The sequence below is a fragment of the Gracilinanus agilis genome, chromosome 3 (assembly GCF_016433145.1).
Source record: "Gracilinanus agilis isolate LMUSP501 chromosome 3, AgileGrace, whole genome shotgun sequence".
NCBI lineage: Eukaryota > Metazoa > Chordata > Mammalia > Didelphimorphia > Didelphidae > Gracilinanus > Gracilinanus agilis.
This window is the reverse complement of record NC_058132.1, coordinates 114,493,897-114,517,385: the sequence shown is the minus strand read 5'-3', so window position 1 is coordinate 114,517,385 and position 23,489 is coordinate 114,493,897. Positions and strand designations below refer to the sequence as shown.

Sequence of the window (23,489 nt, the reverse complement as noted above, 5' to 3'; positions counted from 1 at the left end):
ATTTTCCAAGTTAAGTCCTTCCTCAGATTTAGGGAAGATAATAAGTGAACAGGAAAGAAGAGGAAAGAAAAGAGAAAAGAAAGGAAAAGGCTAATTTCCAGTAGTTAAAAAAAAGTCCCCCATTGCCCATTACCACTCTTCTGCTTTGGAACGAATATGCAGTATTGATTCTAAGATGTAAGATAAGGGTGAAAAAAATTTTTAATAAAAAAATAACATAAATAAAAAAGGTAGGTACTGTGTGCAGAGAAGTGTGTTAAGTACTGGGAAAACACGGTTTAAATAATTCAGTCCCTGGCTTTTGTGGAGCTTATGGACCTAATAGTCTGGTAGACAGATAGGCAAATACACAATTAACTATAATACATAACATTACTTGACAAAGTGCATTAGAGGAATGCAAAGTGCTGGAGGTGGGGGGAAGGGAGAGAGGGTGAGCTGAAAGTCTTTGAGAAAGTGTTCCTGGAAGGGGTAAATTAATTAATTAGGAGTCAACTACAAAGAGACCAAAGGAAGCCAAGGTCACGAAAGTTAGAGAAATAAAAACATAGAAACAAAAACAAGGAGGGGAATAGCAAGCACCTCTGAGGAGGGCAATAGTCTCTGTATCTTTTCTGAGAAACTGTTACTGCTCCTTTTGAAGATAACGCCTGTTTTTTTGTTTTTTTTTTTTTTAACCTACATTCCTTAGTAAGGTCAGAGGGCCCATTGCTTCCTTGGTCCAGCTAAGCAGGTGGGGAGCTGACTTTCTGCAGACAAGTCACTAATCTCCATAGGCTCTGACCCCAGTTAGGGTTCCGATCAGCCACTCCCTCTTCCCCCAGATCAAGTACTAGAAACTTGAGTCTGTGGGTGTTTATTTCCGGCTCCCAAGCTGTAGCTGCGTGGGGTCCTTTGGAAGCCCTCTTACAGGAAAGCAGTAGCCCTTCTAGCTGCTGGTCCAGTGCAGCCCATTCTGTCCCCTGCCACCCCAGCAAGTCCAGAGGCAGCCGCAAAGCAGTGGTGCCGGCTGAATACATCTGCCTGACTCCTTACCTTGTGGTCACAGCGCCAATGCTTCTCCCCAAACTTTGAAAGGGGCGGGCCAGAGGAGCTGAGGAGTAGCGTGGGTGGGGAGGCGGCGCTCATGTGACAGGGCCCCTCCCCCACCCCACCACAGTCTGGCCCCCACCGCGTGATCCCTCCCGGGCCTCCTCTTTTCCGGCCCCCTAAAGTTGTAGACCTTTAAATTTCGTGTACCGAGGTGGGCTCTCCTTCCCGACTCTCCTGCAGCTGGCTCTTGGCTGTACTCCCATCTGAGCACCTTCCCGAAGAGTACCCTGCGCTGCCTGCCTACTACTAGGATGGGGTTGTGTGGCTACTCGCTGCTGCCCGTCCTCTTCCTCCTCTCAGGGGTTCGTGATGTCTCCTCCGACACTCCCGCCAACTGCACTTTTGTCGATCTGCTGGGTACCTGGGTCTTTCAGGTGTCCGAGGGGCGGGGGCCAAAGGACAACCGCATTGACTGCTCTGAGCTGGGTGAGTGCTTAAAACCAGCTTCTCCTTCCTTTTCTGAAGAATGTCTCCTTCCTCTCCTGACAGGTGGTGAGGCCCATTCTCTTCCCATGTCCCTTCCCCCAATCCCCTTTCATTTTTCTCTTCCTTTCGATTCAATAAAGGTGAGTTTATCAAAAGGCAGCTCCGAAAAGTTCTAGAGCTTTCACCATCTGGACCCCTCTTTTTTGCTAAGCCTACCTTCAGCCCTTCGTGCCCCTGGCTTTGGGACCTGAGCCCTTAAACCTCGGATCAAAGAAGGCAAGTCGAGCCTTGTGTACTTAATTTTAAAAATCTTTTTGACCCTTCAGTTTCTGAAAGCTCTTTTGTGAATCTGCTTACTTCTCAGTCAGCAAACATTTCTCATTCATCAAGAGCAGGGTGCTGAGTGCTAGGAATTCAGAGGAATGCAAAAAACAAAAACACACCAAAAAAGGCAAACAAAAATAAGAACCACTCCAAAACAACAAACCAAAAAATCTTTGTCTTTAAGAGGCTTCCACTCTAATTGCATTCCTCTGGAACTTGGTATTATATCAGTGTAAATTGAAATCTAAATGCATCTTTTCATCTAAAGGCATATTCTTTATTAACTTCATTCTTTTGGCTAGCAGATTACAGTCTTGACTTCTTGGTCCTTCGGAGAGCTAGTAATTTCTCTCCTTCCCTTTTTCATTTTCCTCCAAGCCCCAGGATTTGGGAATAGAATCTAGGAATTTGGAATATGTGGCCTTTTTTGATACTATCTTAGAAAATATCATGAAGGTAAAGATTAGTGGCTAGTTACCTTGGGCAATTTGGTCAGATATGAGTTTGCCTGGGAAAAGAAATTAGCTAGAAGATACATGAGGACTCAACAGTGGGAACTTTGACATATTATATAGGGGGAGAGAGAGGAAGGTGAAAATGAGAAAACTGATAGTTTTGGAATTTCCACCCCCCCCCCCAAAAAAAAGAATTTATTTATAAAACCCTTGACTTAGAATCAATATAAAGTATTGGTTCCAAGGCACCCTAGTGTTAAGGATTAGGCAATAGGGGTTAAATAAATTGCCTAGGATCCCATAGCTAGTGCCTGAGGGTAAATTTGCACCGAGGACCTTTTTTTCTCTATCCACAGCCTCCTAGTTGCCTCCAAATCACCCAATTTTAGCAGATCCTGTTAAATCTGGAAAGGTTTAAGAGTTGGGGTCTCTTAATAAACTGATATCTGAGGACCAAATTAAGTTCCAAAAAGGAACACTTAGAAGACTTATCTGCAGAGGATGAACTTTTCTTGTCTAATACAACTCAAAAATTCACAAGAAGCAGCAAGGTATAGCAGATGGAATGTTAGCAGTAGAGTCAGGAAGGCCTGGGTTTTTAGCCTGCCTCACATATGCCTTAGCAATTTGATGCTGGACAAATCACTTAATCTCTTTGAGCCTCATTTCTGTAAAATTTTTCATCTATAAAATGAGGAGTCTAGACAAGATGGCCTTCCAAAGGTTCTTCCAGCTCTGGATCTATGATCCTGTGGTCTAAGAGTACATGTAGCATTTGTGACCAAGATTTGTGTTTGGTGGCAGATTGGGTTGGGTGTAGAGCACTCATGTAGAGGAAATCATGACTCTTAGGATTCCAAAGAAATATTGCAGAAGAAAGTACTTGCCATGTTTTGGTTCAGCCAACATAAGATAAATCCTGCAGAAGAGAAACATTGGATATACTTCAGAAATAGCCATACTATGAATTTAGATGAGCATAAGGGAAGGAAGAAGGGAACAAATATTTATTACTCATTTACTTTGTGCTAGCACATGCTAAGTACTTTAAAAACACCTCATTTTCCCCAAACCCTGAGGTAGGTGATATTATTATCCCCATTTTACAGTTGAGGAAACTGAGGCAGTCAAACTAAATGACTTGTCCAACATCACACAAATAGAAAGTCACTGAGGCCAAATTTGAATTCAGGTTTTCCTGATACCAGCCCTAGCTTTTGAGCCATTTTGAGTGAGGCCAATGAGTTTGTGTAACTGTACCTCAAATGTCAAAAGACATCACCAGTGACCTCATTTTGGTCCTCTTTGAGACCAAAAACCAAATCTAAGGGCTAGGCAATGGGGATTAAATGACTTGCCTAGGGTCCCACAGGTAGGAAGTTTCTGAGGCCAGATTTGAACCTAGGACCTCCCATCTCTAGGCCTGACTCTCAATCCACTGAATCACTTAGCCACCCCCTTATATTTTCAACAGAGGAAGGTGAAGAAAATCCAATCTAGTGCATGAGAGAAAAGCAGCTTGATTAAGAAGGACAAAAGAATGAGGAAGATTTATTACTGTCCCTTAAACGACTAATTTTTCTTTGCCATTTTTTTCCCAGGGCCACCAAAAAACAAAGTGAGAGTGCACCTGCAAAAGTTAAATGTGGCACAAGATGACTTTGGCAATTCTGGGTTCTTCACCATCATTTATAATCAAGGTTTTGAGGTTGTGATAAATGACTATAAATGGTTTGCCTTCTTCAAGGTCAGTTTCCTTAACAATTATTTTCTTATTTTCACTGAACCTTCTGTTTATTACCTGTTCTTTTTGTTAATATAAAAAATATTGAAAAGAAAATCACAATTTTAGACACTACTCTCCCCAAGTATAGCTAAAATAGGTATGTCACCTTATCGTTGTTTACATAAAATTAGAATTCACAAATAGTTAAATGTAATTTAGCTCAGTTTATTTTTAACTGTACATAGTTAACTACATTTGTCTTCACAGTTTGGTAAGTGCTGGTACAGCTTTTCTTTCTAATTGTAAAGTCAACTACTTGCCTTGTCTGGTCTCTTAAAACTATGGATTAAAAACCAGTCAGTTTATTCTACTTTACCATCTCCACCTCACCTCTCAGACCTTTATGTTGTGTCTCTGACAGACTTTTATTGATCTTCTTACCTTTTCTCAGTAATGTACAAAAGAGAGCATGAGAATAACTTTGGGGAAAGGACTGTATGTGATTCCAGAAGACTGTCAACCCAAAGACTCCTTCTGTGTGGTATTAATTAAACCAAAGGGGGAAATTGGATCAGTCTAACTAAATTTCTCCTCACCCAGACAGGCCTGAACTATTGATCTCACTTGCCATAGGGAATCATATTACTTCCTTCAGTAGAAGTTCTGAAATAAAAGTTTCTTGAAGATTAAGGCTGTGACTCAGATGGTAGTTTTATCTCTTTTAACTCAGAAACAGCTGTTCATACAAATACAGTATTACTTGGTCCAAGCAAATTAGATCCACAAGGCTGAGAATAGCTGTTTCTTACAGCACATAATATGAAGTAAACATAGGCCTCTTTATGGCACAAGGCTTGCAACAATGAGCTCATCTGAAGATTGTCCAAGTAGAACAGCCAGCATTCAAGAAGCAAAGAATGCATGGGAAAGTGAGAGAAAAAAAGATGTCAGTGACCACAGAAGCCCAAGACAGTTTTACTTTGGAAAGTACACAATTCCTTCTCATCATATGACCTTCCCCTGTGTACTAATGTTAATAGAGAGAAACATAGAATTCTAGCATTGTAATGCACATTGGTGGTTATTCATCCAAGCCAGATAGACAGTTCTCCTTAGGATGAATCCAACCAGTGGATGTGGAACCTCTGCTTAAGTATCTACAGTGATGATACACTTTCCTTTGAGCTTTTAAAGTATTAAAGGTGATTGACTTCCATCTCTCTCCTCATTTTCACTCAAAAGTAATGCTTTCTTTATGTTCAGCTCTTGTTTCCCAGCGATTTACTCTGATGCTTTTTAAAGGCCTACTTTCACATGTGGTAATCGGCTTGCTCAATAGCATATGATCAGGAGATCATAGATCTCATTGAAACCCATGCCTTTGTTTTATAGATAAGAGAACTAAGGCCCAGAATGCTTAAATAAGTCAAGGCCACACCAGAAAAAAGTGACTAACTTCATGCCCCATATTCCCAAGTTCAGTGTTCTGTTCTTTCTATCATACTATGGTCTTTGGAGGGTGTGCAAATTCTTGATTAAAAACCATTCGATCAGATCACATTTCACAGATATTAAAAAAGAGTTTTGTTTTTGTTTTTGCAAAAATGAATAATCTATTATAAGAATTTAAATTTATGATGTGGCAAAGCTCTAAGTAATCATCATGAAAAAGAGATTCATAGTCTCTTAATTATGTTGCATCAGTAATAATATGGAAAGAATTTAGCTATAAGATAGCCATTGAACAATCATCTCCCTTTGTAATATTCTGACCCACTTCATAGTTAAAAGAGGCATTATCCAAATAATTGATTTGTATTAGTGAGAGTTTTTTTAATAGTCACAGCAGTAAACCAGAAAAACTTACTTAAATACCTAGAATAAAATGAGAAATTAAAAATGATCCTATATACAACTTCTTAATATTAGCTCTGTCTGTGGAGAAAGGTGTTTTTTTTTCCTTTTGGAATGATTCTGAATTGGAAAATTATTTGGGAACTCAAAAAAGGATCTTTTCCTCAGTGTACCTCAATAATAAAGGTTTAAGAACCTCCTTAAGGTTTATCCTGGTCTTATCTGAAAATTATCTTTTTCATGCATAGGATAGCCAATAAGAAATCTCACAGTATAGTTGTATTATTTAGATTTACCCTACATAATTCCTTTGGGCTGTTATCAATGACCATATTTTACATAATTATAATGAATAGTATGAATTTCAATACGAGTGACCTCTTTGGATTCCTTATTCATACTAATGGGGACCTATATGTATAAGAATATACCCTTGCCCTTCCTCACTAACCTAACATTAGTTTTATCTCTGAGAAAGTAAAGCAAAATTTGTTTTTCCTTTCCTTAGTGTGATTTCATCATGCAGAAAAAAAGAGCCTTGGCTTAGGAAAAATGGTTCTGAGCAGATTCTCCATTGAGAATCTATGTCACTTTGGGCACATCACTTTATCTCTCTAGGTCTCCATTACTTCATAGATAAAATGAAGGAGTTGACTTAGATAGTCTCATAGCAAATCAAGATCAAGCCTAGAGGCATGCTTGTAGGCCAGCCTATAGTCTCTGCCCACCCATCCAGTTATGCTTTGTTGAGGAAGAAAGACAGAGATGGAGTTTATTTCTTAATCTTGTGCAACAATTTAATTATAAATGATTTTGAGGTAAGAAGTGATTTTTATGGTATTTGCTTTTTTAGAAACCAAGTGTATTCCCTTAAAAGAGTGTGTTCTGCTAATAAGCAGACAACATTGTATTTTTTTTCTCTGAAATGTATTGAGTTTGCATATAGCTATTACCAGAATCCCCCAAGGGTTTGTAGAGGAAGAAGTCATAGAAAATAAGCCAAGTCCAAGACTAGTTTATGCTTTTCTAAATTATTGAAATCTAGAAAATTCCTTTCCCCTCTTTTGCTTTTGTTAATGTCACTTCCTCTTAATGGTAAGGGTGAAGGGAAAGAACTCAGAAACACAATGTTAGAAAAGAAGGAATTCACCATTTTCATTTTGAGAAATGTGCCAGCTGGAGATGAGAATAGAAAGAGAAGCCACTATATGTAAAATATTTTTTGGTCATCCTTTGCCAAATATTGTTCTTTTCTAATTGAGACATTATTTGAGGTGAGACTTTTTAAATGCACTACTTTGGATCTTCTTTTGGGATGTGACTTTATGTTTATATTGCTACTCTTAGTGGAATGGGTTACAAATACCACTCTGGAGCTCATTTCTCTTTGAAATCCTACACTTTTAAAGTTACACATTATGTTATATTTTATCTAATATCAGCACAAAAGATATCAGTCTCATGTATTTTTTGGTTATACATTTACCTGAGTCCCAAGTATAAGTTTTCTGGCTTTCCTGGCTCAGCGGAAAGGGATAACAATTCATCCTTTTAAATCCTACCATTTTGTAAAGAGGAATAATTCCAGAGTAAGCAAACTTTTAACATAACACAACCTGTAGTTGATGCTAGTTCTATTTTGTAATTTTAGACTTGTAAAGACATGCTCGGCATAGTTCAGATACCAAAAAATGCCCAAATTTGCCTATAATTATTTGCCTAAATGACAATTTCGTAATGCCTTACCCTGCTTAAGTCATGCTTTTCTTAACCTGAATTGTAAAATTTTCTTAGGATTTGACTGATTTTATGAGTCAGTATTTCTTGCACGTGGGGACTGTGGGGAAGTATGATTTGAACATCTGAGGAACAACCTGGGTGAGCACTATTGACACATTTTACCTTTCTTACCAAATAATATAATGATTGCACCTTTTGCATCTTAATCCTCAAAGGCAGTGGGAGAATGGCTTAAGAGCTTTTGCTGCCTTCTTGATTTTTTCTTCTCTATCAGTCAGTTGCTTATAGCTATTCTTCTAAGCCATTAGCAAGTTCTAAGCAGCCTAGGACATGCAATTGCATATGTGTACAAAGGTATTCAATAATTTAATTATTTAAGTATGATTCTTATATTAAATGAATATATGGCAAGATCTTAAGGCAAGAGGGAAGACGGGCCCAGTCCTCTGGAAAGGCACCAGGATGCTTTAATAGAGAGCCTTTGAGACATTGTAGAATTGCCAAGTCAACCATCATAGAATTGTAGCTAGATACTGTATTTCCTTACCTTTCTACAGATCTCAACCCCCTGTCCTCAGTCATGTTACACATCTCTGAGACTTTGGCCTATCTTATAAAAAACTGGGGAAGGGTATGAAGAGAGAATATTTTCATGATAAAATTTCCCACCAGAATCAAGTCTTAAGAACTTCCACTTAACAAACTGTGTAAATCTTGGCCAAATTAGATAGTTTCTGAGAATGATTTTAGATCTAAATCAGTGATTCCTTAACTTTTCTTAAGGATTGGTTATATATGAAACAAGTCTGAAACAGTAGAGTGAGCCAAGTAATCAGAAAAAGAAGAGGAGAAAGAAGAAGAAAACAGATCCTCCTCCTTCTTACCCAGCCATGCATCTGTAAATAATCACTCTCCCAACACTTTCCTCTCATTTCTCATGTAGCATTCATTAATATGAGGAGTGGATAGTGGAAAAGGAATTCTGAGGAAGGCTAATGCCTCCCATTAGTCTCCCTTCCCTGCCCAGGCCTTCAGCAATGACCAATTAGTTTCTACCCACCAGGGAAACTTCTCTCATACAGCAGAGAAAAACCCTGGGCTTGCTGGAAGGGAAGAAACGTCCCAGTGCCTGGGAGTCCCAAACTAGGAAGCTCTAAGCTCATAGGGTAGGGATTGTCTATTAAACTGGGAAATAGTGTTCAAACTGTAACTTCTTTGCTGTTTTTCAGGAACATTCAGCATTAGGTTAGATTAACATCACACCCCCTAATCAGCTTGTGCATATGCATGTGCTACTACATAGGAAATACTGCATGCTCAGTGTTGCTAACCCATCATTTGGGTGGAATGTCACATCATGCAATGAAAAATGCATTGATCTCTTCACTAGTATTTTTACTAGTTAAGCATGAAGATCACTGGGTTGGGCACACATTAACACACATACTAATTAAGGAAATGCCTAATCCATGTTTGCCCTAAGTAACCCTAGTTTTTATTGTTTTATAGTTATTAAATAGAAAAACCATTCTGACACGGAGCCATCAAAATTGGGGTGACACCTTTTAAGCAGAGGCAAACTGGGAATACTGAGGTCAAGAGTCAAAAATCTCCTGCTAAGCAGCTGAGGCCACACAGCAGAGAACAATTTGTACTCACAAGTTTTGGGGAAAGGAATCGTGGTCCCTCATCCATCTCTTCAGCAATGTGGAATGCAGCAGGAACCAAGCTACTAGTTTCTTTGAACATGAGGGATGGCTTCCTGCTCTGCAGCTAGAGTTTGAAGAGTGAGATTCTACTGAGTCACCTCTTGTTTCATTACTTAAAGTTCTAATAAAAGGAAATGAGGTGAAAAATATTGAACTTTTTTTTCTAGTTTAAATAATTTCTCTAGTCTATTCTAGGCTATGGAATTTTCTGTTATTTAGTCTTATTTCCAGATGGAAGTTTAGTGGCTTTACTTCATTTGAGTTTTATCTAGTTCCTTTCCCTAACTGCTATAGAATCTGTCATGTGCAAGCTTCTACTGTCTGTATATGTGAGCAATTCAGTTGCCAAAAAGAAGTCATTAAACTTTTGAGGCTAAAAATGAGCTATCCTGTCAAGAAAAAGGATTAAATCAACTAAGAAAAGATGTAAAATATTAATTCTTGTATATGTGCACAGTCCTGAAAAGTGAAGGGGGTGGATACATTTGTGCATGTTATACTGATAAACTTCTTTTGTGAAGAAAGAGTTTTTTCTGTTAAAATGTGGGTACAGACAATGACAAGAACCTATTAGACAACTGAGAGCAGAGAAATGATTAAAGCCTCGGGACATTTTAGTCCCTCAGCTTTTTGGCATATAATTATTTCTATAACTTGAGAGGTTAAAACATAATTGTAAATCAAAAGCTATGTGGAGACTGGGTTAAAAGAAGACTAATGGCTTCATTACTGACAGAAAGTTGGATTTCATGAGTTCTATCTCATAAGGGATAGCTGAGTCATTGACCACCAGGAGGCTCAGATTTGAGTGGTGAGGAATCCAGAAGGAGAGAAGATAACTGAGGCCTTTAAAGCATTAGTAGGAACTAAGTGAGAAAGCTCTAGCAGAAATAGTGAACTGATAAGAAGAGTTCAGTTGCTGTATTTGGAAGATTGAATATTGAAAGAAAAGCATCTTATAGATTGGCTGAAGAAATAAATGAGAACCTTCTTAGAAGAATGCTGGACTCTTCTCTTTAGTGACATCTGTTTTGTTTTTTTTTTTTTAAACAATCATCTTCTATCTTAGAATCAAAGCAATATATTGGTTCCAAGACAGAAGAGCAGTAAAGACTAAGGAATGGGGATTAAATGACTAGCATAGGGTCAGACTAGCTAGGAAGTATCTGAGGCCAGATTTGAACCCTGGATATAACATCTCTAGGCCTGGATTTCAATCCACTGAGCCAATAGATGCCCCAAATCTAGGTTTAAGAGAGGTAAAACCTCTCAAAGTACCCAGCTGCTCCCTTCTTCTTTCTCTGGTTTGTATAGAAGAAGGAGTTGGGAAAAGATAGGAGATGTGAGGGCAGAGAGATGATTAAGGCCACAGGGCATTATGGTCCCTTAGCATTTTGGCTTAAAATTATTTTTATATCGTGAATGGTTAAAACATAATTGTGAAGCACAAACTTTGGTGACTGAGCTAAATGAAGATTAATGTTTCTTTACCGACAGCTATGTGGCACAGTGAATAAATAGTTATAGACCTGGAATTATTAAGACTCATCAAGTTCTGGGTTAAGATGGCAGCAGAATAAAAAGCAGCTGCTTAACCTCTAGTAACCAAAACATATAGGACTCCTCAAGAGGACATAAAAACAAATCCAGATGAATGAAGGGACCCCACAACAGGGCGCAGCATTGTAAGTACGTGGGACCGGGGCATTTCCATGCTATAAGGGGTGAAACAGCTCTCACTAAAACGGGAGCTCAGCAACCTGCTCCCCCACCCCACACCACCTACAGTGCCAAAGCCAGCACAAAAGAGTTAGAGCAAGTTTGAGGCATCCATTAAGTCCTTGACAGCTACCTAGGGTCACCAGGACCTGTTCCTGACAGCAGCAAGACTTAAGACCCCAAGAGGTTAAAGAACACACAGACTTTGAACACAGACCCTGAGCACAGATGTGGTCGCAGCTGCAGAATCTGATTCTGAGAGCAGGTGCAGACTGTGGGTGGGGACCCAATGCAGAGGGGTGCACAACTGTGGAAGCAGCTCCCTGAGACTATGACAGGAGCTTCGGGCAGAGGAACAAGCAAGTGGATCACCAGGAGGCTTGACCCTGAGAACAACCAGACCTGAAACCTTAGGAGCCCAAAGAGCGCTGACAGACCCTGGGCGTGAGGATAAAGCTGAGAGGGCGCTAGGCTAAAAATGGCAAGCCAGACTCAGGAACCCCAGAAGAGAAAGATCAAGAAGAAACCTTTAACCCTGGACAACTTTTACACAGAAAAAACCCAGATAACAGAGTAAACAGCAGAAGAGAACAAACAAGCAATCATGTCCAAACCTTCCCGAAAAAATGAAAACTACTCACAAGCTATTGAGTTCAAATCTGAGATTATGAGAAAGATGGTAGAGAACTGGCAAGAAAATAACAGTTTAAAAGGCAGAATTTCGCAATTAGAAAGTGAGGCTCAGAAATCAAATGAATTGATAAGCAAATTGAAGACCAGAAATGACCAGCTGGAAGCCTTGAAGAACCAAACAGACCAGATTCAAAAGGAAAACCAAAAGATTATAGCTGAAAACCAGTCTCTAAAGACTAGAATTGGCCAGTTAGAAAAAGATGCCCCCAAATCAAAAGAATTAATAAGCAAATTGGAGACCAAAATCAAACAGCTGGAAAACAGGATAGACCAAATTGAAAAGGAAAATCAAAAGAATATAGCAGAAAACCAGTCTCTAAAGACAAGAATTGGGCAAGTAGAAGCCAATGATCTCTCAAGACAACAAGAACAAATGAAGCAAAGCCAAAAGACTGATAAAATAGAAGGAAACATAAAATATCTCAATGAGAAATTGATAGATCAAGAAAACAGGTCTAGAAGAGATAATTTGAGAGTCATAGGTATTCCTGAAAAAGAAGAAATTAATAGAAATTTGGACTCCATACTAAAGGAAATTATTCAGCAAAATTGCCCTGAAGTTCTACAACAAGAGGGTAATATAGATATTGAAAGGATCCATAGATCACCCTCTACACTAAACACTGAAAAGATAATCCCCAGGAATATAATAGCCAAATTCAAGAGCTTCCAAGTAAAAAAAATTTTTTTAAAGAAGCCAGAGACAGACAATTCAGATATCAAGGAGCGCCAATTAGGATCACACAGGATCTGGCAGCCTCCACACTACAAGACTGCAAGACTTGGAATATGATATTCAGAAAGGCAAGAGAACTGGGTCTTTAACCAAGGATCACCCACCCATCCAAACTAACTATATACTTCCAGGGGAAAGTATGGGCATTGAACAAGATAGAAGATGTCCAAGTATATGCACAGAAAAGACCAGGACTAAATGGAAAGTTTGATATCCAAACACTAGAACCAAGAGAAACACGAAAAGGTAAATGGGAAACAGAGGGGAAAGAAAGAAAATTCTTATTTTTAAATTTGCCTCTTTAAGGGCTCCAATAACATCTAATTATTTGTATTCCTATATGGAGAAATGTTATGTGTAATTCTCAGTAGTGAACTCCATTCACTATTATAGTATCCACTATTATAGTAATTAGAAGAATTATCCACAGGGAGAGGTTAAAGTACTAAATGGTCTAAGATGATAAGGGGGTGGGTGGGAAAGAAGGGAGTGAATAGTAGAAGATACCAAGAGAAACTTGAATGAATAAAAAAAATAGGATATTCTCTTACACACAAAGAGGATATGGGAAGGGGAGGGGATTAATACTATTATAAGAAGGAGAAGAAGAGAACATTAAGAGATAATATTTAAACCTTACTCTCAGTCGAATTAACCCTGAGAGGGAAAAGTAGCTATATCCATTGAGATATAGAACTCTATCTAACCCTACTGAGAAAGTCAGAAGGGATAAACCAAGGGGAGCAGAGGAGTGGGGAAGTAAAAAAGGGAGGGGAGGAGAAGGGAGAAGGAATTCATTAGTCCTTAAAAATAAAAAGAGGGGAATAACAAGGGAGGAGGTAGAAAGGGTAGTAAATCAAGGGAGGGGACAAGGGTTACTGGTTTAAAATAAATCACCGGTTTAAAAGGGAATAGCCTAAGAAGAAGGGATAGAACTAAGAGACGATACCAAAATGTTGGGGAATACACAACTGATAATTATACCTCTGAATGTGAATGGGATGATTTATTATTCTAAATTAAAAAGCTTTTGTACAAACCAAAACAATGCAACCAAAATCAGAAGGGAAACAACAAATTGGGAAAAAAATCTTTTTAACAAAAAACTCTGACAGAGGTCTAATTACTCAAATATACAAGGAGTTAAATCAAGTGTATAAAAAAATCAAACTATTCTCCAATTGATAAATGGGCAAGGGACATGAATAGGTAATTTCCAGATAAAGAAATCAAAACTATCAATAAGCATATGAGAAAGTGCTCTAAATCTCTAATAATTAGAGAAATGCAAATCAAAACAGTGCTAAGGTATTACCTCGCACCTAGCAGATTGGCTAAAATGAAAGAAGGGGAGAGTAATGAATGTTGGAGGGGATGTGGCCAAATTGGGATATTAATGCATTGCTGGTGAAGTTGTGAACTGATCCAACCATTCTGGATGGAAATTTAGAACTACACTCAGAGGGCTATAAAAGACTGCTTGCCCTTTGATCCAGCCATACCATTGTTGGGTCTGTACCCCAAAGAGATCATAGATAAACAGACTGGTACAAAAATATTTATAGCCGCAATTTTTGTGGTGGCAAAAAACTGGAAAACAAGGGTATATACCCTTCTACTGGGGAATGGCTGAACAAACTGTAGTATATGCTGGTGATGGAATATTATTGTGCTAAAAGGAATAATAAACTGGAGGAATTCCATGTGAACTGGAAAGACCTCCAGGAATTGATGCAGAGTGAAAGGAGCTGAGCCAAAAGAACATTGTACACAGAGACTAATACACTGTGGTAAAATAGAATGTAATGGACTTCTGTACTAGCAGCAATGCAATGATCCATAATAATTCTGAGGATCTTATGGAAAAGAACGCTACCCACATTCAGAGGAAGAACTACAGGAGAGGAAACACAAAAGAAAAGCAACTGCTTGAACACATGAGTTGAGGAGGACATGATTGGGGATGTAGACCCGAAACTACCACAACAATGCAACTATCAACAATTTGGAAATAAGTCTTGATCGCTGACACATGTTAAAAACAGGGAAAATGTGCATCGGCTATGGGGGTGGGGGGAGGGTTTCCTCCTTCATGCTAGGTTTCTATTTGTGCCCACTCTGTTATAGACACTGTACGTTGGTGGGACAATGCGACCCAGGTTTATGTCTAAACTGTGATGTATTGTTTATCCTTTCATTTGTCTTATGTTGGGTAACAGTGCTGTTATAATTATTGTATCTTTTTCGTTCATTATTAAATACATATTTTGTTTTTAAGAACTAATGATTTCATGGTGATTGATTTTGTGTAGTGGGGGAAGCCCACCAATGGAATTTCACTCACCTACATTGGTGAGTAGTTAAAAATCTATCCTCCATCCTTAAAAAGGTAACCATTAGCACCATGAAAGGTTTTGAGTCATAGCCACTTGCAATAGTCCATCTCTGGGAACTCCAGGTTTGCTAATAGGAAAACAATTCAGCCCAGAGGGAGATTAGTGACCATATCTCACACCAAGGGCTACATATGGAAAAAAGAAGGCTGGGAAGCTATTCGAGCCAACTTCTGACATTCTGTACCTGCCTACAGTCACATAGCAAATCTGCTAGAAGAAGGAGCAGAGATGTTGAGGAAGGCATATTGGAGAATAAGGGTCTTAATTCTTTTTAGGGAGGAGAGGAGTGATTTCTTTTGGAATTGCTGCAAGAAAAGAAGCCCTGTTTAGGGGAGGCAGTTGAAACAAATTAGATTTGCCAAATGTATCGAATAGTTGATGACTTGATTCTAAATCCAGCCATGCAAAGAACTAACTATCTGCAAGTCACATCACCTCCTTGGATTTTGGGGTCTTCTGCCACATGATTAAATTGGAATTGATTATTTCTGGGAGTTGCTAAAGGAGAATGTGAACTGAACTGAATGGAGAGGAATAATAAAATAGGAAAGGACCACTTTATCTTCATTGTTTAGATGTTACCACACTCATTCCATTTCCTCATTCCCAGTAATGGATTTTCTCCTTAACCTCCTCCTCTTTGCATCCTAGTGTCTATGTAAGGCTCAATTCATGTATCATAGGTAAGCTTGTGTGAATTTAATAAAAAGTATACCCCTTATTCCATTTGAAATCTCATTTTGATCAGTTTTAGCCCCGTCCTTTGACTGGGCACCTCATGGTTCCCTAGCCACTTGGAGGTGCTTTGTTTATTTATTTATTTGTTTATTTTTGTTGAGGGGTAGAGGGGGACTGGCTTTAGTTCCATATGGCTCATGGTGGCTTAAGACTACCCTTAGATCCAGACTGAGGTTAAGTCTTTCAAACCAGAGAGACCTAGATGGGCAGGGTAGTCTAGATGACTTGTGTTTGGATCTTGCTGCACAGGGGCTGGAAATTCTTGCTGGCGAATGGAGACAGTCTAGCAAACAGATTAATTTGGCCAGTCAGGTGATTATGTGATTCTCTCTCTATAGCCTTTGCTAATAAGTAATTATAAATTAATATACAGTCTCCAGAGAATTTTAATCATAATAAGCTTCTCCTGATCTCTCTTGATATTAATGTCATCTTACCTCCTCAAATGTTCCTGTTTGCATTTGTTTACAGGTTGTTTTTCCTCAATAAAAAAGAAAGTCCTTAAGGGAAAATTTTTCTCTTCATCTGTGTATACCTGGGGCCTAATAGACTGACTTGCACAATAATAGATATTTAATAATGTATTGTTATATTTGATTTAAAAAACAAATAATATTCCATTTGGCTTCCATAATAATTAGAACTTACATTTATCTAACATGTTATTAAGTCCTTGAATTTTTGTTGGGTGTTATGGTTTAGAAAGTATCTTAAGGGCATTATTTCACTTGAGCCTTACATCAACCTGATGAAACCATTGTCATTATTCCCATTTTATAGATGAGAAAAATCAAAGACCATAAATAACTGATATAGATCACCTATCTAGCTAGTAAATGGTGGAGCAGAAATTTGAACTGAGACCATAATGACTCCAAATGTGTAAATCCTTTCCACTCTATAACTTGACCTTTTCTAGAATTGGAGAGTAAAAGATAAGTCATTTGGGGAAAGAAATAAAGGCTTTAGGCTCTACCCTATGGTTGGTAAACTCTTCTGGTTTGCTTAAATGCATGCTCTGTTAATCATTTCAGTGTCATAGGACAAATTTCTTAGTTAGAAAGCAATGTCCAGTTGTACAGATATCACATTTTACAGTAAATGCCTATTCATCAAATTCCTATGAAATTAAAGTAGATGCCCCAGTGGATCCCTGTTCTGCTATTTACTTTGTGACCCTGGGCAAATTGTTTTTCCTCTCTGGTTCTCATTTTCTTGACCTCTTAAATGAAGAGTGTAGACAAGACAGATGCCTTTCAGTTTGAAATCTTTTTTTTTTCTTTTTTCTTTTTTTTTTAACCCTTATACTTCGGTGTATTGTCTCATAGGTGGAAGATTGGTAAGGGTGGGCAATGGGGGTCAAGTGACTTGCCCAGGGTCACACAGCTGGGAAGTGTATGAGGCTGGATTTGAACCTAGGACCTCCCATCTCTAGGCCTGACTCTCAATCCACTGAGCTACCCAGCTGCCCCCTTGAAATCTTTTTTGAAGTATTTTTGTTTTTACTGTCTCTCCTTTCTCTACCATACTTTTTGTTTTTGTGCAATTTTGTTTCAATTACCCTATGCAAACAAAATTGCAAAAAAACAAATTACTTGCTTGACTAGTGCATATCCACATTTGACCTACAACTTAGAGTTAGGCTGAGTGACTTGGTCATGGTTACAGAAGTAACGTTTGTCAGGCAGATTTGAACCATATCTTCTTGATTCCAAAGGCTAACCCTTTATGTACTGTCTTTCATTGTCTCTCTCTATTCTGCTTTGTCAAGTAGCCAAACAGGACTTTTTCAGACATTTTCATTTTCAACTAATCACTCAACCCAAATAGACTAGGTTATTCTCACTAAATCATTTTCTACCTACCAATTCTAGACAATAGGTTGATTTCTAAACCTTGAAACTTTAGAGTAGCAAAAGTTGAGAAAACTCCATTTCCCTCTGCCAGACTGAAGGATCTTCATGCTGCCTCTGAAATTGGGCAGTAAATGTATCACAACTGGGAAAATTTAGGTTAATTCTGTTATAAACTTCAATTACTATAGGGGATGGAGGCTATTCCAAGCTACAAAAGCCTTTAGTTTGTCCACGCATCAAAATGATCCTGCATTTTATCCCATTCAGAAACAGTTGGGCACTGATCTTATAAAGCACAATTTAAAAACAATTCTTTTAATGAGGCACAAAATTAGCCCTTTAGAAGCCCAAATGATAGACACCTTTAGAATATGCTTAGAAGAAGAAAAAATCTGGTCCTGGACTGGCTTTACTGATCCTGAGGGAGGATTTACTTCATGCATTTCAATTATTCCTAGATTACAAGCTGACTGGATCACTCAGATAGGAAGAAAACCTTTCCTTTAAAAACGCCAGTTCACTTATCCTTAAGATCCCTCTTTTATAAGTTCTGTAAAGTGGGTGTAGGGAGCTGTGTCAGAAAGCAATACATAGATGGAGGAGGGTTTTGATCTAGCTTCTAGACTCAACTATGCTGCTTACTTGTTGTGGGTCCTGGGTGGGTCTAAGAGTAGTCACATAACCTCTGGGCTCTACTAGGAGCACTGGACTAGGTGATTCCTAACATTCCTTCCTTTTCAATCCTTAGGTGATTTCTTTGATTAAGGACTAAACTCATTTTTGGAAAGTTATTCACAGGCACAGTGAATAGAGCAACAGGCTTGGCAACAAGAAGACCTCAGCACAAATCCATCCTCAGACACTATCTGTGTGATCCCAAGAATCATTTAATCTCTTTGCCTCAGTTTCTTCATCTGTAAAATTAGGGTGATAATAATAGTACCTACCTATCAGGGTAGTTTTGAGGATCAAATGAAATAATTTCGTAAAAAATACTTAGAACAGTGCCTGGCACAGAGTAGGTACAATATAAATGCCTAGTCTCCTTCCCTTCTCTTGTATTGCATTGTATTTATTTTTTTTAATATTTCCCAATTACATTTTGATCTGGTTTCAGACAGGTGGGAGTGTTATGGGCCACATGTTTAACACCTTTGCTCTGAACAACTCTTAAGACTATAAATTGTAGAGAAGGAGATGACCTTCATTGGTAGAGGGAGTTTCCTCACCTGGGAGTTCCCTACATCAGTGAAATCCCAAGTTCAGGCTCTATCCCTATTCTTGTGTTAGACAGGCTATTGGAATTTTATCTGGAATTAGAAACCTAGGTCTCCTGTCATCCAATTCCACTTTACCCCTAGACCAGGGCTGTTTTTTTTAAGTCTATTCATAAAATTGTATTTGAATATTTTCCACTGTTTTTGAATCTGCCAGAATTTACATTCCACTGGTACAACCTTTAAGGTCCACACAATGATGGATCCTATTGGAGTGGGATATTAATTGAGGATTAAATCATGTAACATGGATGATTAATATTGAACCTATGATTAGGTCAAATGCACAGGTCTCTTTCACATACACTATTTTTCTTCTTTTTCTCCTTATTCTTCTTCTCCTCCTCATTCTCCTCTTCCTTCTCTTCCTCCTCCTCTTTTTCCTCCTACTGCTTTCATGCTGTATGTATTTTTATAATGCTCATTCTGTGACAGAAGATACATATCACATATTTAATAAAAAAAAGCTCAAAGGAAATAAAGTGGAAGATGGCATGTTTTGATTTGTAATCAGAGTCAAACAGTTCCTTCTTTGGCTGTGGATAGCATTTTTCATCATATATCCTTTGTGAATATCTTGGAAACTTGATTTGATGATAATAGTTTAGGCCTTCACAGTTGGTCTTTATACAATATTTCTGTTACTGTATATAACATTTTCCTGATTCTTCTCCCTTTAGTTTGTATCAGTTCATATAAGTCTTTCTAAACTCATTCTGGCATTGCTTATGAAACAACAGTATTCCCTTATAAGCACATACCACAGTTTTTTCAGTTATTCTCCAACTGATTGATGCTTCCTCAGTTTCCAGTTCTTCACCACTACAAAAGAGCTTTTTTCCCCTTATTGCTGATCTTTTGGGGATACAAATACAGTAATGGTACTGCTGGGTCAGAGATATGCATATGCCCTTTGGGAGTGAGTTCTATATTGCTCTTTAGAGTGTTTATATCAATTCACAGCTTTACCAGCAGTGTATTAGTGTTCCAATTTTTTTTTAAATTTTTGGAATATTTTTCCATGGTTACATGATTCATAATCCCTCCACCCCTGCTCTTTCCTCCCCCCCTCCCAAAGCTGACAAAAAGTTCCATTGGGTTTTACATGTATCATTATTCGAAACCTATTTCTATGTTACTTGTATTTGCAGTAGAGTGATCTTTTAACATCAAAATCCTAATCGCATCCCTATCACACTATGTGTTTGATCATATATTTTTCTAATGCATTTCTGCTCCCACAGTTCTTTCTCTGGATGTGGATAACATTTTTTCTCCCAAGTTCTTCTGGATTGTTCTGGGATCATTGCACTGCTGCTAGTAGAAAAGTCTTATTATGTTTGATTGTGCCAAAATATATTAGTTTCTGTGTTCAACATTCTCCTGGTTGTGCTCCTTCCACTCTGAATCAATTCCTGGACGTTGCTCTAGTTCACATGAATTTCTTCCATTTCTTTTATTCCTTTCAGCACAATAATATTCTATCACCAACATATACCACAATTTATTCAGCCATTTCCCAATTGATGAAGTGTCCCAATTTTCCCATTTTCCCTACATTTATCATTTTCCTTTTTGGTCATATTAGCTATTCTGATAAGGTATAAGGTGGTTTCCCAGAGTTGTTTTAATTTTCATTTCTCTAATCAGTTAGACCAGATATTCGTTCTGGTGAAGTCTCCTGATTACTTCTCAAAACAATATTTTCAAATGCATAAATAAAGTATGTAGGATGACACTAGGAAACCAATTTCATAAAAATATACTTCATGGATCCTAGGTTAAGGATCCCTGCATGAGATCATGTTCTGATATGAAGATACTTTATAGTATAAATGTACAATGTAACTACACCACTGAAAACTGCTATGACAACATAGGGTAATGTGTATCTTCTATTAACCACCCCTCACCACCACCACTTCTTAAATGGAGCATAAACTCGGGAGTATTTTACCAGCCTTGAAATGTTTCAAAGATGACCTGGCATTTAATTTTCATCTGAAATCTGATGTAGATCATCTATGTCTTGGACCTTGGTGGGTACAGAAAATAGGGTTGGCGGCATCTATGGAGAGAGTTTCTTTATTTGTAAATGAGCTTGAAAAGTAAATGGCAATCTATTATAGTATCTCTGAGAGAAAACCTCAAATGGGGTCATAAAAAATCAGACACAACTGAAATGACTGAACAACAAAATGGAGGGAGTCACCCTTCCCCCACTCATCATCACTAGTCTTTTGAAGCATTGAAAGAGTATTTCAGTGTGACCTCAGCAATATTTTCTAGATGACTCATAATTCATTAGAAAACATCGTAAATTCTATAGTCTGTGGGCTGAAAACCAAGACTATTCATTAGGCTCTAAACAAGAGAGTCAAACTTTCCCTCGAGGGCTATCTAGTCATCTTGGTGGGGAGTTCCAAAATTTCAACTTTGATAACCTTTGTTTTAGCCTTTTCCATGATTTTTCAATCTAGTTTTCACAACATAGGTCCAAGGTAGAGACTTAGAATGATGAGGAGCATAGACTGGAACACTTAAGTGGTACTATTCTATGTGAACCTCTCTCACCCCCAAATAAAGCGTTCCATCCTTCTTTGCTAATTGCTGGTCAAGTTGAGGCCAACAAGTGTCCAAAGAGAAAACAAAGACCATCGGTTTCCAAAATAGATATTAAACTTAATGTTGAATTGATGTGTGAAATGTTACTTGACTTTATAATGCCTTTCTTTAACTCTGTCAACAGATATGGGATGAGGAAACTGAGTCACACAGCTAGGAAGTTTTTGGCAATAGTCAGTCAGTTAATAAATATTATGTGCCTGTTATGTACCAGGTGCTGTGCTCAGTGCTAGGAATACAAAGACAAAACAGTCCCTGAGCTCAAGGAATTCCCAGTCTAATGTGCAAGAGAGAGAATGTGTACAAATATTATGTTTTCTGGATCAAATGAAAATAATCCAAGGTTTCTTGTAGGTAATGTGTAAAATTAGGTCTCTTTGCATTAAAGTCGGCAAAGCCAGTATTTTTCCCACTGTCTGAAGCTACCTCACAAATGAGTGCTATAGTGGCATAATAATAATAATAATAATCCACATTAATATAACACTTTGAAGTTTGTGAAGTGCTTCTTTCCCATGTATAGGATACGTAGCTCCCCACCTCATTTTATTGATAAAGAAATAGGCTCAAAATAATAAATATATTTTTAAATGTTTTGTTGATTGTTTTACAACTCCATCACTTCCCACATAACTCTCTGCCCTGTAATAGAGCTCTCTTGCGTTTCATTTAAGTTGAGAGTCAAGAAAAACAAATCACAGTGGTCATGTCTGAAACTATTCCCTCATTTTGCTCCTTTAGTCCAGCACAAGAAGACGGGGGGAAAATAGGAAAACCAATAGTAGAGTCAGTTAGGTGGCTCAGTGGACAGAATTTTGAACTGGGATTCCAAAAGATCTGAGTTCAAATGCTGTCTCAGTCACTTACTAGCTGTGTGATTCTGGACCAGTCAAATAACTTCTGTCAGCTTCAATTTCCTCATTTGTATAGTGGCCGTAATCATAACATTTACCTTCCAGGGTTGTTTTGAGGATCAAATGAAATAATAGTGATAAAATGTTTTTCAAATTTTAAAGCAATATGTAAATATTAACTACCTATTAGATGATGAGCTCCTAAAAGACAGGGACAAACTTTTCTTTGTATCTTTATATTTTAACCCAGTGTCTGCACACAGTAAGCATTTAATAATGCTTATTGTCAAATCAATACATTTAAAAAAAACAAAAAGTCTAAACATTCACTTTTTCCAATCTATGTTCCTCCCAGCTCTGCAAAGGAATGAGAGATGTCTTTTTATATCTGTTCCTTAGTGCTATGCTTGTTGTTTGTAATTCTATCACATTGACTTTCCACTCTTATTTGATTGTTTCCATTTCCAGTGTTCTAATTATTGGGTATATTGAGTCCTTGGCTCTGTTTTCTTCATCAGTTCATGGAAGTTTCCATGCTTCTGCAATTCTTAAAATCATTTCTTACAGCACCACAAATTCGACTACATTCATATACCATATTTGTTTGGCCTTTCTTCAGTCATTGGGCAGCTATTTGTTTTCAATTTTTTATTGTCACAAAAAATGCTATTATTAGTACTTTGATGTCTACAGAGACTTCTCATCAATGGCCTCCTTGAGGTAGATGCCAAGTAGGGGAATATCTATGTCAAAAGGTAGCAAGTGACTTTCCTGTGACTCCATGACTAGCCAGTGGTAGAGCTGAGATAAGAAACACAAATATCTGAATCTACAAAAAGGAAAGAACTCTTGGTGAGGGACACATTACCACTTTTTTCCATTTCACTTTTCCAGATTCATCTCTTTGTCTCTGTCTCTCTCATTCTCCTCTCCTCTCCTCCCCTTCTTCCTCCAATCCTTCCTTCTTCTCTGTCCAAGCACAACTACTCTTAAGAACACCTATCTGTGCAGCCTTTTTTGGGGTGAGGTATAAAGAGCACAGGACTTGGAGGTAGGAGAGGAATTTAATTTTCAGTTTGATATTTAAGTGATAGTGCGACCTTGGGCCAGTCCCTTAAACTCTTTGAGTCTTTATTTCTTTATCTATAAAATGTGGACAATAATAGGTTTGTTACCTTATCTCAGAGGATCATTATGGAGAGTATTTTTTAAGCCTTCAAGCCCTATATAAATGTGTTATTATTTAGGATTGCAGAAGCAGGTAAAAGT

At 38.0% G+C, this 23,489-nt stretch overlaps 1 protein-coding gene across 2 annotated transcripts in view; it reads left to right on the top strand.

Moving 5' to 3' along the window:
- The first annotated feature begins 1,164 nt into the window (after positions 1-1,164).
- LOC123238813 (dipeptidyl peptidase 1-like) overlaps positions 1,165-23,489 on the top strand; it is a 46,141-nt gene continuing 23,816 nt past the window's right edge. The window contains exons 1-4 of one of the 2 annotated variants that reach the window (XM_044666032.1): positions 1,165-1,518; positions 3,899-4,044; positions 7,672-7,755; positions 9,127-9,702. In XM_044666032.1, coding sequence (XP_044521967.1) covers positions 1,344-1,518; positions 3,899-4,044; positions 7,672-7,743 — 393 coding nt within the window. In that variant the 5' untranslated portion in view covers positions 1,165-1,343 and the 3' untranslated portion in view covers positions 7,744-7,755; positions 9,127-9,702. Of the gene's footprint in view, positions 1,519-3,898; positions 4,045-7,671; positions 7,756-9,126; positions 9,703-23,489 lie in introns of those variants that run through there. The other variant, XM_044666031.1, reaches the window with a different exon arrangement.